The 17,768-nt window shown below is 41.8% G+C and overlaps 1 protein-coding gene across 2 annotated transcripts in view; it reads left to right on the forward strand.

The window, feature by feature from the left end:
- Window positions 1-17,768, forward strand: part of TG (thyroglobulin) — a 249,246-nt gene that overhangs the window by 52,143 nt on the left and 179,335 nt on the right. For both annotated transcript variants that reach the window (XM_056522788.1, XM_056522789.1), the window contains exons 17-25: window positions 1,782-1,897; window positions 3,138-3,246; window positions 5,338-5,532; window positions 10,040-10,207; window positions 10,982-11,101; window positions 11,604-11,678; window positions 15,070-15,207; window positions 17,279-17,455; window positions 17,539-17,650. In XM_056522788.1, coding sequence (XP_056378763.1) covers window positions 1,782-1,897; window positions 3,138-3,246; window positions 5,338-5,532; window positions 10,040-10,207; window positions 10,982-11,101; window positions 11,604-11,678; window positions 15,070-15,207; window positions 17,279-17,455; window positions 17,539-17,650 — 1,210 coding nt within the window. The remainder of the gene's footprint in view (window positions 1-1,781; window positions 1,898-3,137; window positions 3,247-5,337; window positions 5,533-10,039; window positions 10,208-10,981; window positions 11,102-11,603; window positions 11,679-15,069; window positions 15,208-17,278; window positions 17,456-17,538; window positions 17,651-17,768) is intronic.

Consider the following 17,768-nt stretch of genomic DNA (forward strand, 5'->3'; position numbering starts at 1 on the left):
CCTGTTGCAGGATCAGACTACACTAAGGGCTCACTTGTAGTCTGTAACCATGGAGATCCCTGGGTCTTCATAGGAGCCCTATAACAAAACGGGACATTTTTAATTGATAACATTTGCAAAGCTTTTTCATTTTTCTTTCATTTTTAGATATATTACAGCTATGAAAACTGTCAGACGATCTTACTAGCAGAATTTAAATTATTGGAAAATGTTACGTGATGTTTTTCTTCTTTGTATCTTTTGCAATGTTGCCTAATCTATGAGAATAAATCACGATCACTTTTTGTTAATCTCCGGTCTACAAGTTTATTGCAGTTCAAATAAAAAAAGATACATTTCTGAACATCAGAGTAGGAAAAAATTCCCATTTCAGTGATAGTGTCAGGAAGGAGTCATCAGCCCTGTCTAAAGGGGAACTCCAGCCATAACTGATATTAACATGGAGAATAGAGACTAGTGATGTCCCCTTCATGGCCATTTATATTAATCCACCTGGAAAATAAAGTTATTTTACAAATTGTTTGGAAGAAAACTTGATTGTTTTGTGTCTTTAGCTTCCATGCATCTGTCCCACGTAGGACTGTCTCCTCCTTCTTGTTAACGTACATTCTGTAAGTTAGTAGAAATAGGGAAAGAAAGAGGAGACTATGGGAGGATCAGACTACAGGCAGTAGTCTGTTACCATGGAAACCCATTGGAGCTGTGTACATAAAATAGGTTGCTAGGTAATTGAATTGGATGGAACTGGAGACACTTGTATGCAGCTATATATATATATATCAATGCCATATATATATATATATATATATATATATATATATATATATATATTAATGCCAGACACCAGCAGCACACGAAACTAGTGCAAAAATAGTAAAGATTTATTGCATCATTCTATTGCATTATTGCATCATTCCACAATTGAATGATGCAATAAATCTTCACTATTTTTGCACTAGTTTCGTGTGCTGGTGGGGTCTGACATTGATATTTAGTTGTGGGCCACTCACCCAGGCTTCCAACCGGCGTACACGATTTACGCTTGGACTTTTTTAGTTGTGCTGCTCTTCTGGAAAAAAAAAAAAAATAAATAAAAAATAATATATATATCTCCACATATATATATATGTGCGTGGACTGCATTACTGTACCCAAAGACAGCAATGCATTTCTGAGTGGATCCACTGACAGATCCGCTCAGAAATACATTGCCACCTATGGGGACGTCAATGCAGTCCACGCGGGGAGCGGGAGGGTAGGGGCCTAATAGGGACTTCTTGAGATATATATATATATATATATATATATATATCTATCAATTATAAAGGGGACCACAAGTGTCTCCAATTCTATCCAATTCTAGTGGACTTGAGTCATCCATTAAAGGGGTACTCCGGTGGAAAAAAAAAAATTCTAATCAACTGGTGCCATAAAGTTAAACAGATTTATAAATTACTTCTATTTAAAAATCTTAATCCTTCCAGTGCTTATCAGATGCTGTATGCTCAAGAGGAAGTTCTATTCTTTTTGAATTTCTTCAATTGGACCCCCACCATTGAGCCATCTTCACCTTATAATCTTGGGATAACCCCTTTTGAGCCTATATTTTTTTTTTTTTGAAAACAAGAATTGATGTCCAGCGCAGCTCCCTTAAAATGTAGCTTTTATTGCATATTCATCCATTGGTACATAGACAGCGTAGACAGGTGACGCGTTTCGGTTCAACAAGGAACCTTAGAATCATATTTTTAAAAAAAAGCATGACTATGTTATTATTCCAGATTGTTCTACAGATGAGGATTGTGACTACTTCACCGTTTCTACAAACGGCACTGGCGTGACGTGTCAGCTGTACTCCGGGGAAGGATCCAACATAGTGTGCACCACCGATAGTCAAGTATGACCAACTTTACTCAATACCTCGCTATGTCAGCCCCAAGGGAAACACAAGCTGTAGACCTCCATCTTGGAACAAAAAATAAAAATGCATATTATCGGCAAAACTTCTACCAGTTCAATCTGAGTTTCTTCTTAATGCAGATAGTAGGGACCAGTCAGGTGACATTGGGTCATTGGTTACATCTTCTAATTAGGTCTATGGACACAATAGGGGAACATTATAAATCCTGTCCAGAGCAAAAGTTGCTCAGTTGCCCATAGCAACCAATCAGATCGCTTCAGATCTGATTGGTTGTTATGGGCAACTGGCAACTTTTCCTCTGCACAGTTTTGGTAAATCTTCCCCAATGTCTAAGACAATTGGCGAGGGTCCACAAATGGCTAGAACAGTGGTCTCCAAACTGTGGCCCTCCAGATGTTGCAAAACTACAACTCCCAGCATGCCCGGACAGCCAACGGCTGTCCGGGCATGATGGAAGTTGTAGTTTTGCAACATCTGGAAGGACATAGTTTGGAGAACACTGGGTTAGAATAAAGGGGCAATGCTGTAACTATTAGGGATAGTTCACAGGAGATATAGACGGACTTCAGATGTTCAGTGTTAAAGGGCTACTCCGGTGGAAAACTTTATTTATTAATTTATTTTTATCAACTGGTGCACGAAAGTTAAACAGATTTGTAAATTACTTATTAGCTGCTGAATACTACAGAGGAAATTATTTTCTTTTTGGAACACAGAGCTCTCTGCTGACATCACGAGCACAGTGCTCTCTGCTGACATCTCTGTCCATTTTAGGAACTGTCCAGAGCAGCATATGTTTGCTATGGGGATTTTCTCCTACTCTGGACAGTTCTTAAAATGGACAGAGATGTCAGCAGAGAGCACCGTGCTCGTGATGTCAGCAGAGAGCTCTGTGTTCCAAAAAGAAAATAATTTCCTCTGTAGTATTCAGCACCTAATAAGTACTGGAAGGATTAAGATTTTTTTTTAATAGAAGTGATATACAAATCTGTTTAACTTTCTGGCACCAGTTTATAAAAAAAAATAATAATATTTTTTTCCACCAGAGTACCCGTTTAACTTTAGCATAGATTCCATCTTAAGTCAGAAATTTCTGACATGGAGCAGCGTTGCGCCAAAAGAACGGACGTCGCCCAAGTCACCTAACTATTGGGGATCAAAGTTAAAAAGGGGAAACGTTCTTCTTAGATTCATTATTATCCTGTCCGTTTTCCAGATTCCTGATGCCCTGGGTAACTCCGCATCCTCCAGCATGGAAGGACTCCGCTGCCAGTATAAAGTAAATCTGATAACAGTGGGCAATGTCGCTGCATACCGAAAACGAGGTGAGATATTTTTAGATAGTTGTATCTTTCACTCATACTGATGTACTAAAAGGGGGATGTTGGATCACATAGCCACTTTTTAGTACCATTTTACTGTATGTCGTGGAATACATTCTCCATAATGAGCTAGTGTTCTTGTACAGATAATTGTGCTTGAGTTATATCCTGTATTATACTCCAGAGCTGCTGTCACGATCACACCCTATCGGTCCAGCCAAGACATTAGAGAGAGTGTGATGGTGCAAGGGTTAAGGCCGCCAGACCTCTGGGTATCCACTACTAGTCCCAGCAAGTCACCAAATTAACCCTCAGATAAACGTGTTTCCACTTGAGCTGCCTTCAGAAAGGTGAGCTCATATATTTAGAGATCAAAGACCAGAGCTGATTAATTAAACATTTAATCTGATAAAAGGTATCACAGTGCTATGCATATAAATAAACAAATGACATACAGTTACAAAAATATGAAAGAGTTTGGCAAGGCAAGTTCAGAAAACAAAAGATGAAGTTCTTACAGCATGATAATATAGCCCTCCTTGGGAGTGAGTTCCAGCTGTTCTTAGGATGGTCTTGTCAGCTTGTGCACAGCCTTGAACAACCTGAGTCTAGCATTGTTAAATATTATATATCTGCCTTTTTGGAGGGAGACTCCATTCCCCCCTCCCCTCTGATCCCACCAGGGGGGCATCTCTCTTCCTGACCCCTTATCTCTTTGATTATGTGATGAGACCAGAGTGCATGACTTCAAAGGAGATACAAACAAACAGCCAGACCCCCAATAAAATGCAATACACAAAAGTATTCACCGTCTGAATGACCTCTCACTCATGTCTTGGATAATCGGTCACACATAGTTATAATTTATAGGATTTTATAATCAGGCCTTGGGCCTGACAGCTGCACTCACTATTCTGCTGGTGAGGTCACTGTGTACATACATTACATTACTTATCCTGTACTGATCCTGAGTTATATCCTGTATTATACTCCAGAGCTGTACTCACTATTCAGCTGGTGGGGGTCACTGTGTACTTACATTACATTACTTATCCTGCTCTGATCCTGAGTTATATCTTGTATTATACTCCAGAGCTATACTCACTATTCTGCTGGTGGAGTCACTGTGTACATACATTACATTACTTATCCTGTACTGATCCTGAGGTATATCCTGTATTATACTCCAGAGCTGTACTCACTATTCTGCTGGTGAGGTCACTGTGTACATACATTACATTACTTATCCTGTACTGATCCTGAGTTATATCTAGTATTATGCTCCAGAGCTGTACTCACTATTCTGCTGGTGAGGTCACTGTTTACATACATTACATTACTTATCCTGTACTGATCCTGAGTTATATCCTGTATTATACTCCAGAGCTGTACTCACTATTCTGCTGGTGGGGTCACTGTGTACATACATTACAATACTTATCCTGTACTGATCCTGAGTTATATCCTGTATTATACTCCAGAGCTGTACTCACTATTCTGCTGGTGAGGTCACTGTGTACATACATTACATTACTTATCCTGTACTGATCCTGAGTTATATCCTGTATTATACTCCAGAGTTGTACTCACTATTCTGCTGGTGAGGTCACTGTGTACATACATTACATTACTTATCCTGTACTGAACCTGAGTTATATCCTGTATTGTACCCCAGAGCTGTACTCACTATTCTGGTGGTGGAGTCACTGTGTACATACATTACATTACTTATCCTGTACTGATCCTGAGTTATATCTTGTATTATGCTCCAGAGCTGTACTCACTATTCTGCTGGTGAGGTCACTGTTTACATACATTACATTACTTATCCTGTACTGATCCTGAGTTATATCCTGTATTATACTCCAGAGCTGTACTCACTATTCTGCTGGTGGGGTCACTGTGTACATACATTACATTACTTATCCTGTACTGATCCTGAGTTATATCCTGTATTATGCTCCAGAGCTGTACTCACTATTCTGCTGGTGAGGTCACTGTGTACATACATTACATTACTTATGTTGTACAATGTGTAGTATAACAATAGTTAATAATTGTCATTATTCTAATCATTTCCTTTATTTCAATCAGGACAAGAGTTCAGAGGTCACAGAGGATTCACACGCACTGAGTTCGGCAATACAGTCACTGGAGTGTACAGCGCAATGCTTTTCCCATCCAGTGGTGGCGCCAAATTGACCGATGGATATTTCATGTGCCGCCAGAAGTGTACACAAGACTCCTGCTGCGCTGGGTTCATACTCAGCCAGGTCATACTAAATCAAGGTATTCTTCGATGTTGTCACATTCTGATGAATAGGTTTCTATCATATGGATGAGCTGGAAGGTTATTTTCTAGTAAACAGTATTCTATTACTGTTTTTTTTTCTAGGGCTGTTGCTTATAGGGGATGTAGAGGTAGCATTCTCACCCGGGCCCTGGTACCTGAGGCGGGCCAAGGGCCCCTCTGCCACATAAGAAGATACCATGTTTGGAAGGGGCCCTGCTACAGATTTGGTATCTGGGCCCACAGGTTATGTTATACATTGATTACAATAAATTACCTTCTATCCTGTAATTATACTTACTATACTTCTGAGAATTCTCTCAGAGACTCTGTAACCACCGAATTACCCACAATACAGATTACAGATTTTGCAGATTACAGATTTTATACAGATTTTGCATTGGGCTTAGTACCTTTAGGCTATGTCTCCGCACGCTATATACAGTACAAAGTAGATCCATGCTGGCTTAAAGGGGTACTCCGCCCCTAGACATCTTATCCCCTATCCAAAGGATAGGGGATAAGATGTCGGATCGTGGGGGTCCCGCTGTTAGGGACTACTGCCATCTCCCTGCGTTTGTTTAGAGCGTCGGGTGCAGCACTGGTGGCTCGTGAAGTCACAGTCACACTCCACTTGTGATGTCACGGCTACTCCCCCTCAATGCAAGTCTATGAGAGGGGGCATGATGGCCGTCATGCCTCCTCCACTGTGACATCACGAGCCTTCGCCCCACATCGCAAGTCATCCAGCACGGAGCGAAGTTCGCTCCCTGCACCGGATGTCTGGGGTGCTGCAGCCGAGATCGCAGGGGGTCCACAGCGGCGGCACCCCCGCGATCAGACATCTTATCCCCTATCCTTTGGACAGGAGATAAGATGTCTAGGGGCGGAGTACTCCTTTAACAGGAACCTTTTTGATAATCTTGCATGTGATAGTCTACAGAGAATCTAAGGGGGTTCATGGCAGATTTTAAAGGGGTATCCCCACTGGTCAGGGGCACTCTTATCCCTTATAGATAACACTTCTGAATTCTTGCATTATAATAGGACAGGATCAGAGACTGTTTGATACAGGTAAAGCTGTATGCTATAAATAGATGCATTGTGGGTAATGCAGTGATTACAGAGTCTCTGAGAGAATTCTCAGATATAAAGTGAGTATGACTGTGCCACATCTTATTAATGGACATGGATACGGCTGATGATTTGAGTCCCTATGATAGCAGGACGCACGCCAGGAAGTGTAGTCATAGGGACACCTGACCAGATTAGTAAATTCGACCACTGATCGCGCAGAATAAATCTGTATTTATTTATTTTTTTATGTCTGTTCACTATGTATTTCAATATACATAAACTTTTTAACCTATAGGAGCCCCTTGTGATCTGCACTTCATAGGCTTCATATTCTGATACATAACAGATAGAGAACAATATATTTGCTGAGCACCAATAAAGTGTCATGCGGGGAGCAGGTGCATTGTATATAAATCGCAGAACTAAGCGGACAAGTAACACGAGGAAATGGAATCAATACTGATGATCTTGGATTGTCACAGATATACGAGATCCAAAGATGTGCGAACAATTACAGGCGATGGCCAAGGACACATCATCTGTGCACCTTATGGTACAGCGCAGGAAATATACTGATCTGCGTTGTGTATTGTGCAGGATATTAGCGCATTCCTAATGACAATACTGAACTCATTAACACCTCATTAAGATCTCATAGAAAACAGTAAACAAGTGATGACCCCACATAGCATGGGGAAAATAATCTACACTTAAAGGAGCACTCCGGGAATAAATCTAAATATATATATCTTGCTACAGCACACGGATAAGATGAAAAAAGTTCAGTGATTTATTCCATAATAAAAAAGTGTTTTTACAGCAAGCAACTTTTCGACCAGGCTCACCTAGTCATTTTCAAGCAGTGCACTTCTTGAAAATGACTAGGTGAGCCTGGTCGAAACGTCGCTTGCTGTGAAAACACTTTTTATTATGGAATAAATCACTGAACTTTTTTCATCTTATCCGTGTGCTGTAGCAAGATTCCTTTTTTTGTATGCAAATGGTGGGCTTCTGACCAAAGCCCCAGAAACTGCAAGCACCGAACTACTATTAATACTCTCCTGGTGTGCTGTTCTTCTCCATATATATTTTTTTTATTAGGCATTTATTTATTTATTTTACCTATACAGTGCAGCATAGGCTATTATCATAGAGTAATGCAGTGTATGTCCTCTCCTTTAGCTTGTCATAAATGGAGGTGGAAAAAATATATATATGTGGTGTCCCGGTACTGTATTGCATACTGTACCTTGTGTGGTAGGTCTCCAAAGCCAGAGTTACTACGTTCAGGTAGGGTCCCCCAGGTGGGACCGCCCCTAGTCACCTCCTCCTTCTCTAATTCTATAATGTTTAAATGTATATATTTAACATAATGTAATGTATATGAGTGTGCTTACCTTGATAGCGTCGCAGGACCTTCGGTAATGTTAATTCCTCTTTGGAGGTCCTTGAGTCACATGCTATGTAAAGATGATTGACAGGAGTATTGGACCAATTAGCTTTAGTACAGCCCCTGGCCATATAAGGGAGCTGTAGCCAATAATCGCTCTCTTGGGTTGCTGCTCTCATGGATGCCGGACTAGCAGGACGGATCTGCGCAACTTTCAAAGACAAGCTAGGCCAGGAAACCTGCTGGCCTCAGCCTTAACTAAACCGTGAGTCCTAAACCAAATCCCCGCTAAAGCTAGCGTGACTACTGGACCGAAACTAAATCCCCTAAATCCAGTGGAACAGCACATATTAGTCTATGGACTCTAAAACGATTAAGGTCCCAACCACTGTCAATCTCTAAGAGTCTTTGCCTGTATAGAAACTGTTCCGGTTATGAAGCTTGCATAAAATCTTCAGTAAAGTTCCGACTGTTTTCAGCAAACTCTCTGGTTGTGGACATTCTATACCTCCCTATCGCTCTTGGGAAGGGTGGCGGTAGGACAAGCATTACAGAGGAGCCCTCACCCTGGCGTCACGAATAGAAAGGGTTAAACAAGAACCCTTTAGTAACCGCACAGCTACATCCCATATACCATTCTCCCTCCGGCTATCACATAGCTATACAGTATATATATTTATTTATGTTATCTTTTATTTTGTATTTATTTAATTTGCTTATATAGTGCAGCATAAGCTATTATCATAGAATAATTCAGAGGATATCCTCTTCTTTAGCTTGCCATAAAGGGAGGTGGAGTATATATCCCATTATCTACAGACCAACTGTAACAAACTTAGAGCAATAAACAACAAACATAAACATGGAAGAGCCCAAAAAGTAACTTTTAAGGAATAGTGTATAAAATGCAAAATATATCAATGTATGTGATCTGCTATATTCAGCCCATTGGCCACAATGGTGGTTACTGGGTCCCGAACAGAAGTGTGTTAACACAGCTGTCTGGGCATGCTGGGAGTTGTAGTTTTGCAACAGCTGGAGGCACCCCTGGTTGGGAAACACTGACCTATATTATATACTACTGTATAGTAAACATGCTGGGAGTTGTAGTTTTCATTTAGGGCAGCTGCTGAGCCACAGGCTGTATCAGGACATACTGGGGGTTGTAGTTAGTAACTAACTGCAACTCCTGAATTTAATTAAAAAATTTTTTTAAAAGCGATCAAAAAGTCCCATCAAAACAAAAATGGTACTGTTAAAAACTACAGACCGGGGCGCAGAAAAAAATTAGCCCTCATACAGGGCCATATAAAGCGGAATAAAAAAGCTATAGGGGTCAGAATAGGACAAAATTTCCCCCGCATATGTGTATCCTTTGATGTTACGCAAATATAATTAATTATGCAAATGATCACAAACAGTATTTTTTTTCCAAGAAAGGTGGCAACCCTAGATACACAACACTGGCTTAGACAGTGAGGTATATAACACAATTCTAGATGTCTATATCTGCCACTAGGGGGAAGCTCACTGCATACTGTGCATACATTAAAATCAATGAAACCTCCACTTGCAGTAAGCTTCCCCTAGTGGTGACTGCAGGTAACTAGAATATTATCCTTTTAGGGTGCATTCCCACCTGGCGTATTTTGCTGCGTATTTGCTGCTGCGTATTTTATTTCCCATTGAAGTCAATGGGTTAGAAAATACTCAGCAGCAAACACGCAGCAAAATACGCCAGGTGGGAACGTACCCTAAAGGGGTATTCCGGCTTTATACATCTTATCCCCTATTTAAAGGATAGGGGATAAGGTGTATGATCGCCTGGGGTCCTGCGATCATACATCTTATCCCCTATCTTTTGGATAGGGGATAAGATGTATAAAGCCGAAATACCCCTTTAACTTCACGTACATAGAGAAGATTTGGTGTTTTCTATATAAAAAAAATTGGGGGGAAAAACAAACAATTGGACAGGTTTGGTACAATAAAAGCCTTGTGTTGTATTGTCATATTGATTGTTTCTCATATTTTCTTAGGTACCACCATATGTGCTCTGCTAAGGTCTCCAGACACTTTACTGTGTAGTATAAATGACTGGAGTAAAACCTCCTTACTGGGTGGAGATGGAATCTGCAGAGGAGTCAAATCCAACCCGGAGCAGAAGAAGTTCTCATTTTTCTTAGGAGGACAGGAGTTTTCTGGAAGTGAGTTATATTCATGTGCTAGATGGCGAATATTGAATGGTCGGTGTCTTCAGGGGGTACTGTTTCATCTTGTGGAGATTAGGCAGTGAGGTATATAACACAATTCTAGATGCCTATATCTGCCACTAGGGGGAAGCTTACTGCATACTGTGCATACATTAAAATCAATGAAACCACGACATGCAGTAAGCTTCCCCTAGTGGTGACTGCAGGTAACTGCAGGTAGGTCTTACATACCAGGCAGTGCTCCCTAAGAAAAAGTATGCAAATTAGCTTGCCAACAGAAGGAGGGCAACTGCCTCCCTACAGCCAGCTATGGATAGTTACCCTGTAAAGTCAATGTATGGCCAATATAATAGCTTTGAAGCATGACAAGGGATCCACAACTAAACCAGAAACAGTCACTCATCTATAAAGAGCTGTTTTGGGGTTCAAAGTACAGAGCAGGGTGCCGGTAGGATGGGCGAGAAGACTTTGATGTAGCTCTTGGGAAGTGGTACTGTTTCTCCTTATGGAGAGCAGTAGTTGGTGTATGGAGTCATACAGGACTATTGAAGGAACCATTTATACACTAGTGGGCCAGTCCAACTGTGGGTGGCGAATAAATCTTAGAAAAGATGGGTTGTAGCGCAAACCACAAGGACATCTGCTTGTTTGATGCAAAGGTTACTTTATTTAAGCCAATCAACAACACGTTTCGAGGCAACAGTGCCTCTTCCTCAGGTAAAAGGCTTGTGGTACAGCTGACAGTCATTCCTATCTCCCTATCTGCAGGTTACTCATTGCTATCTCAGAGTATAGGGATGGTAGATTACAGTCTGAAATTGACCGAAGAAATGAAGGCGCAAATTCAGGAGCTATTCTTTGGTTTTCAGCGAGTTTTCCTTCGTAAAGGTAACAACCAATGCAATTGGGTAATATAAACCTAAAACTTCTCACAGTTGAGAGTTTGTTACAATTACATCAAATTTAAACAATCCTCTGTGAGCTAAACAAACACATGGGCAGCCTAACTCTTTGAGTTGTTTTTCATAGACTGTATCAGATCTTTGAATAAACAATTTTCTGCCCACAAGCGGAAATTCAGAAGTGTGTACGGGAGTGCGGAATCCCATAGAAGTCTATGGGCTTTAAATTGAGGCGGAATTCCGCAAGTGGACATTCAGAAGTGTGAATAGACCCTTGCACTCTTCTATCTGCCTCCTTTACTAACAGCTTTAGCTCACCAAGAGGCAATAGAAGACGTGGTCAAGAACGTGATTACAGGATGAGACTACAAAAAGATAGGGTAGATATGTAGTCTGTTACCATGGCGACATATAATGGCATAAAACTATATGATTATGGATAAATGATGCTATGGAAACCAACAAATTTCTGTTTTATTTGCGTTCAGATTTTGAGAAGACACAACTGACACCTACCGGCTGTCCACGGGTAGAGATTAGGACCAACTCTACCAGTGTTTCAGGTACAAATATAATCCATTTTACATCTACATATATAAACGGGTAATCCATTGTGTATACTTCCTGCATCAAAATTTGAAGAATACAATACATTAAAAACTGTGAGGGCCATTTACTAACCGTAGTTTTTTTTCGTATGCAGCACGCTAGTAAAGCTCTGCCCATTTTTGGTCTCCTGGATTTACTAAGAGGTGCACACCTCTTAGTAAATCAGGCCAGGGCAGCAACTGCGACTTTTGTTGTTCCCCAGACACGCCCTCTCCATGTGAGGCCAAGCCCCTTTCCAACCTCCTTTATCCCTCCTTCATGTCCTCGTTGCACAGGCAGTTTACATGCCCTAAATTTTCTCCATAAATGGCGACTGTGCTGGAAAATTTATGTGCAAAAATACTTATAAAGATCGGGCAGTGGTGGTTCCATGTGTTATTCCACTAATGCTTGTCCTATTCTTTTTAATATATTTATTAATGACCTTGTAGAGGGGTTGAATAGTAAAGTATCAATCTTCACAGATGACACTAAGCTCTGCAAGGTGGCTTAACACAATAGAGGACAGTGCCCTATGTATAGTAGATAACACATTAGAGGACAGTGCACTGTGTATAGTAGATAACACAATAGAGGACAGTGCCATGTGTATAGTAGATAACACAATAGAGGACAGTGCACTGTGTATAGTAGATAACACAATAGAGGACAGTGCACACTAGAAGAGAACTGCTTCAACAGTGACACCACTAGGTACTCAAATATGCTTTGCCGTGAGTAGCTGCTGAGTCCACACCTGCTATGTATCACAATGGTGCTCTGTCTGTAGAATGCATATAACCTCTAATAAAGAGTATATAGATGACAGCACTCATATTGTAGCAAAGGGTTTTATTGCAACAGTTGGTGCATACAGGACATTCGCAGGCAGAGACAGTGAGGATGGAGATGTACACGGGACAGACTGTTACACGTGACACTCGCGCTTCCTCTAGCCAGGACATGGCGTCCAAACCTGCACGGACTCTGTATAGGGAGGAGCCAAAACTTATGTCATAGCAAGATGTCCAGGTGAGGTAAGAATGAGGTATACACTAACAAAGTATATAAAGTGACAGGTAAATGTGCCCAACACAAAACATAGAAGCAGCAGTCAACAATTACATGGAAATACATATGGTAACCACAAGAATGAACTAAGCTCATTGCGATCGTTGAGCCTGAAGGCTTCAGTCACCTCTAGTTTAGCAATCCATACTGCTTCTCTTTGCAGAAGCAGAATGCTGTGGTCCCCGCCTTTAGGAGGGGGATTAACCCTCTCCAAGATGGCAAATTTTAGGTCAGAACATACTCCTCTGTGGGCTTCATTCATGTGGGAAATATAGCGAGGCGCACCACTACCTGTCCTCACAGGAGACCGGCGGTGACCGCAGCATTCTGCTTCTGCAAAAAGCAATATGGATTGCTAAGCTAGAGGTGACCGGAGCCCTCGGGCTCAACGATCACAATGAGCTTAGTTCATTCTTGTGATTACCATATGTATTTCCATGTAATTGCTGACTGCTGCTTTTATGTTTCGTTTTGTGCACATTTAACTGTCTCTTTATATACTTTATTAGTGTATACCTCATTTCCACCTCATGCTGTGACGCCGTGTCCCGGCTAAAGGAAGCACGCGTGTCTCGTGAAACAGTCTGTCCCGTGTACATCCCCGTCCTCACTGTCTCTGCCTGCAGATATCCTGTATGCACTGACTTGCAATAAAACCCTTCGCTACTGTATGGTGAGTGCTGTCATCTACAGTATATGCTCTTTATTAGAAACAATAAAGGACAGGGCACTGTATATAGTAGATAACACCATAGAGGACAGTGCACTGTGTATATTAGATAACAATAGAGGATAGCACACTGTTACAAATGGATTTGGATAGGTTGGAGGTTTGGGCTGGGAAGTGGCAGATGAGGTTCAACACTGATAAATGTAAGGTAATGCACATGGGGAGGAAAAATCTGGTCTGGGATTATGTATTAAATGGGAGAACACTTGGGACGACTGATGTGGAAAAGGATTTAAGAGTCTTAGTTAATAGTAAATTTAGCTGTAGTGACCAGTGTCGGGCAGCTGCTGCCAAGGCAAATAAAATCATGGGGTGCATCAATAGGGGCATAGATGCCCACGACAAGGAAATAATTCTACCGCTGTACAAATCACTAGTCAGACCACACATGGAATACTGTGTACAGTACTGGTCAGACCACACATAGAATACTGTGTACAGTACTGGTCAGACCACACATAGAATACTGTGTACAGTACTGGTCAGACCACACATAAAATACTGTGTACAGTACTGGTCAGACTACACATAGAATACTGTGTACAGTACTGGTCAGACCACACATAGAATACTGTGCACAGTACTGGTCAGACCACACATAGAATACTGTGTACAGTACTGGTCAGACCACACATAGAATACTGTGTACAGTACTGGTCAGACCACACATAGAATACTGTGTACAGTACTGGTCAGACTACACATAGAATACTGTGTACAGTACTGGTCAGACCACACATAGAATACTGTGCACAGTACTGGTCAGACCACACATAGAATACTGTGTACAGTACTGGGCACCAGTGTACAAGAAAGATATAGTGGAGCTGGAGAGGGTTCAAAGACGGGCAACCAGGGTAATACGGGGAATGGGGGGACTACAGTACCCAGAAAGATTATCAGAATTAGGGTTATTTAGTTTAGAAAAAAGAAGGCTTAGGGGAGACCTAATAACTATGTATAAATATATCAGGGGACAGTACAGAGATCTCCCCATGATCTATTTATACCCATGACTGTATATATAACAAGGGGGCATCCTCAACGTCTAGAGGAAAGAAGGTTTCTACACCAGCACAGACGGGGGTTCTTTACTGTAAGAGCAGTGAGACAGTGGAACTCTGTGCCAGAGGAGGTGGTCATGGGGAACACAATAAAAGAGTTCAAAAGGGGTCTGGATGTGTTTTTGGAGAGTAACAACTTTACTGGTTATGTATACTTGATTTATAGTAACAGAACATTGATCCAGGGATTTATTCTGATGCCATATTTGGAGTTGGGAAGGAATTTTTCCCCCTAGTAGGGGGCAATTGGCATCAGCCTCATAAGGGTTTTTTGCCTTCTTCTGCATTGACACAGGAGGGGCAAAATATGGTTATAGGTTGAACTTGATGGACTCTGGTCATTTTTCAACCTTAAGAACCATGTATCTATATGTGTTGGGAATTTCCAATATGGAAGCTGCATTTCCATCAATTTTATTTATATTCCCCACTGTTGATTCTCTCTACTATATGTAACATAGTTTTACAGATTTTTCAAACGTCCATTTTATGTCTTTGCAGCGTCTGCCAGGGAACGCTTCCTTCCAGTCAACAGTGAAGAGGTTGTTATAAATAAAAATATTACAGTAGCCAATGTAAAATATTGGATTTCTAAAGACCATTATTCATCTGACCAAGCCCTGTCCTGGTGTCTGACGCGTAAGTAAAGTTGTCTCTAACAATGACTTACTTGGCATACAGGATAATAACACGGTGACACTTGGTGTACAGGATAATGACACTTGGTGTACGGGATAATGACACTTGGGTTACAGGATAATGACACTTGGGGTACAGGATGATAACACTTGGGGTACAGAATAATGGCACGGTGACACTTGGGGTACAGGATAATGGCACTTGGAGTACAGGATAATAACACTTGGGGTACAGGATAATGACACTTGGGGTACATGATAATAACACTTGGGGTACAGGATGATAACACTTGGGGGTACAGGATAATGACACTTGGGGTACAGGATGATAACACTTGGGGTACAGGATAATGACACTTGGGGTACAGGATGATAACACTTGGGGTACAGGATAATGACACTTGGGGTACAGGATAATGACACTTGGGGTACAGGATAATGACACTTGGAGTACAGGATAATAACACTTGCGGTACAGGATGATGACACTTGGGGTACAGGATAATGACACTTGGGGTACAGGATAATAACACTTGCGGTACAGGATGATGACACTTGGGGTTCAGGATAATAACACTTGGGGTACAGGATGATAACACTTGGGGTACAGGATGATAACACTTGGAGTACAGCATAATAACACTTGGGGTACAGGATAATAACACTTGGGGTACAGGATAATAACACTTGGGGTACAGGATAATAACACTTGGGGTACAGGATAATGGCACTTGGGGTACAGGATAATAACACTTGGGGTACAGGATAATGACACTTGGGGTACAGGATAATGACACTTGGGGTACAGGATGATGACACTTGGGATACATGATAATAACACTTGGGGTACAGGATGATAACACTTGGGGTACACGATGATGACACTTGGGGTACAAGATGATGACACTTGGGGTACAGGATGATAAAATTTGGGGTACAGGATGATGACACTTGGGGTACAGGATAATAACACTTGGGGTACAGGATGATAACACTTGGGGTACAGGATGATAACACTTGGGGTACAGGATAATAACACTTGGGGTACAGGATGATAACACTTGGGGTACAGGATAATAACACTTGGGGTACAGGATGATAACACTTGGGGTACAGGATAATGACACTTGGGGTACAGGATGATAACACTTGGGGTACAGGATGATGACACTTGCGGTACAGGATAATTACATTTGGGGTACAGGATAATAACACTTGGGGTACAGGATGATAACACTTGGGGTACAGGATGATGACACTTGGGGTACAGGATGATGACATTTGGGGTACAGGATGATAACACTTGGGGTACAGGATAATAACACTTGGGGTACAGGATGATAACACTTGGGGTACAGGATGATGACACTTGGGGTTCAGGATAATAACACTTGGGGTACAGGATGATAACACTTGGGGTACAGGATGATAACACTTGGGGTACAGGATAACACTTGGGGTACAGGATTATAACACTTGGGGTACAGGATAATGACATTTGGGGTACAGGATGATAACACTTGGGGTACAGGATAATAACACTTGGGGTACAGGATGATAACACTTGGGGTACAGGATGATGACACTTGGGGTACAGGATAATAACACTTTGGGTACAGGATGATAACACTTGGGGTACAGGATAACACTTGGGGTACAGGATAACACTTGGGGTACAGGATGATAACACTTGGGGTACAGGATAACACTTGGGGTACAGGATAATGACACTTGGGGTACAGGATGATAACACTTGGGGTACAGGATAATAACACTTGGGGTACAGGATGATAACACTTGGGGTACAGGATGATGACACTTGGGGTACAGGATGATAACACTTGGGGTACAGGATGATAACACTTGGGGTACAGGATAATGACACTTGGGGTACAGGATAATGACACTTGGGGTACAGGATAACACTTGGGGTACAGGATAATGACACTTGGGGTACAGGATAATGACACTTCAGCATTTATTCGATATGCAGTGATTCACTTTCCCTCTTCCTCTGACTCTAATCCTTGGCGGTTTTCCTCTTCTCTCTCCCCGGCCGCCGCCGTCTCCAGGTTGTCTTGAAGAAGAGTCTTGGTGTCGTCTTGCAGATTTACGAGACAGGACGGCGAAGTATTTTTCATGTCTCATTTACCCGGACACATGGAATTGTAATAATCCCGCTGACTCTCCTCCAGATCATTGCGACATCGCTCTGCACGAGAAGCCGCAGTCCCTGTATCACAGGAGAGGTTGGTGTCAGGGAGGGGGTCACGTAACGTAGTGCCCGCCGTAACCTGGGACCCGTGTGACCTCTGTGTCTTTGTCTTTGCAGGGACTCTAGGTAACAAGGTGAAGCATTTCTACAGCCTCATCCCGTACCGCACCCTATCCGCCATATCAATGCGAAACCGGATAACAGTGACCGGGACAAGTGTTTCCAATGGGTGAGATACATGTGGGCCAGGGCTGCAATAAATATTCCTTTTCCAGGTATCCCACTTATTCATAGAACCACATGTATCACAGGGTAACAACCTAGGACAGTGTTTTCCAAAACTTTTG

The sequence above is a fragment of the Hyla sarda genome, chromosome 5 (genome assembly GCF_029499605.1).
Source record: "Hyla sarda isolate aHylSar1 chromosome 5, aHylSar1.hap1, whole genome shotgun sequence".
Taxonomy (NCBI): Eukaryota; Metazoa; Chordata; class Amphibia; order Anura; family Hylidae; genus Hyla; species Hyla sarda.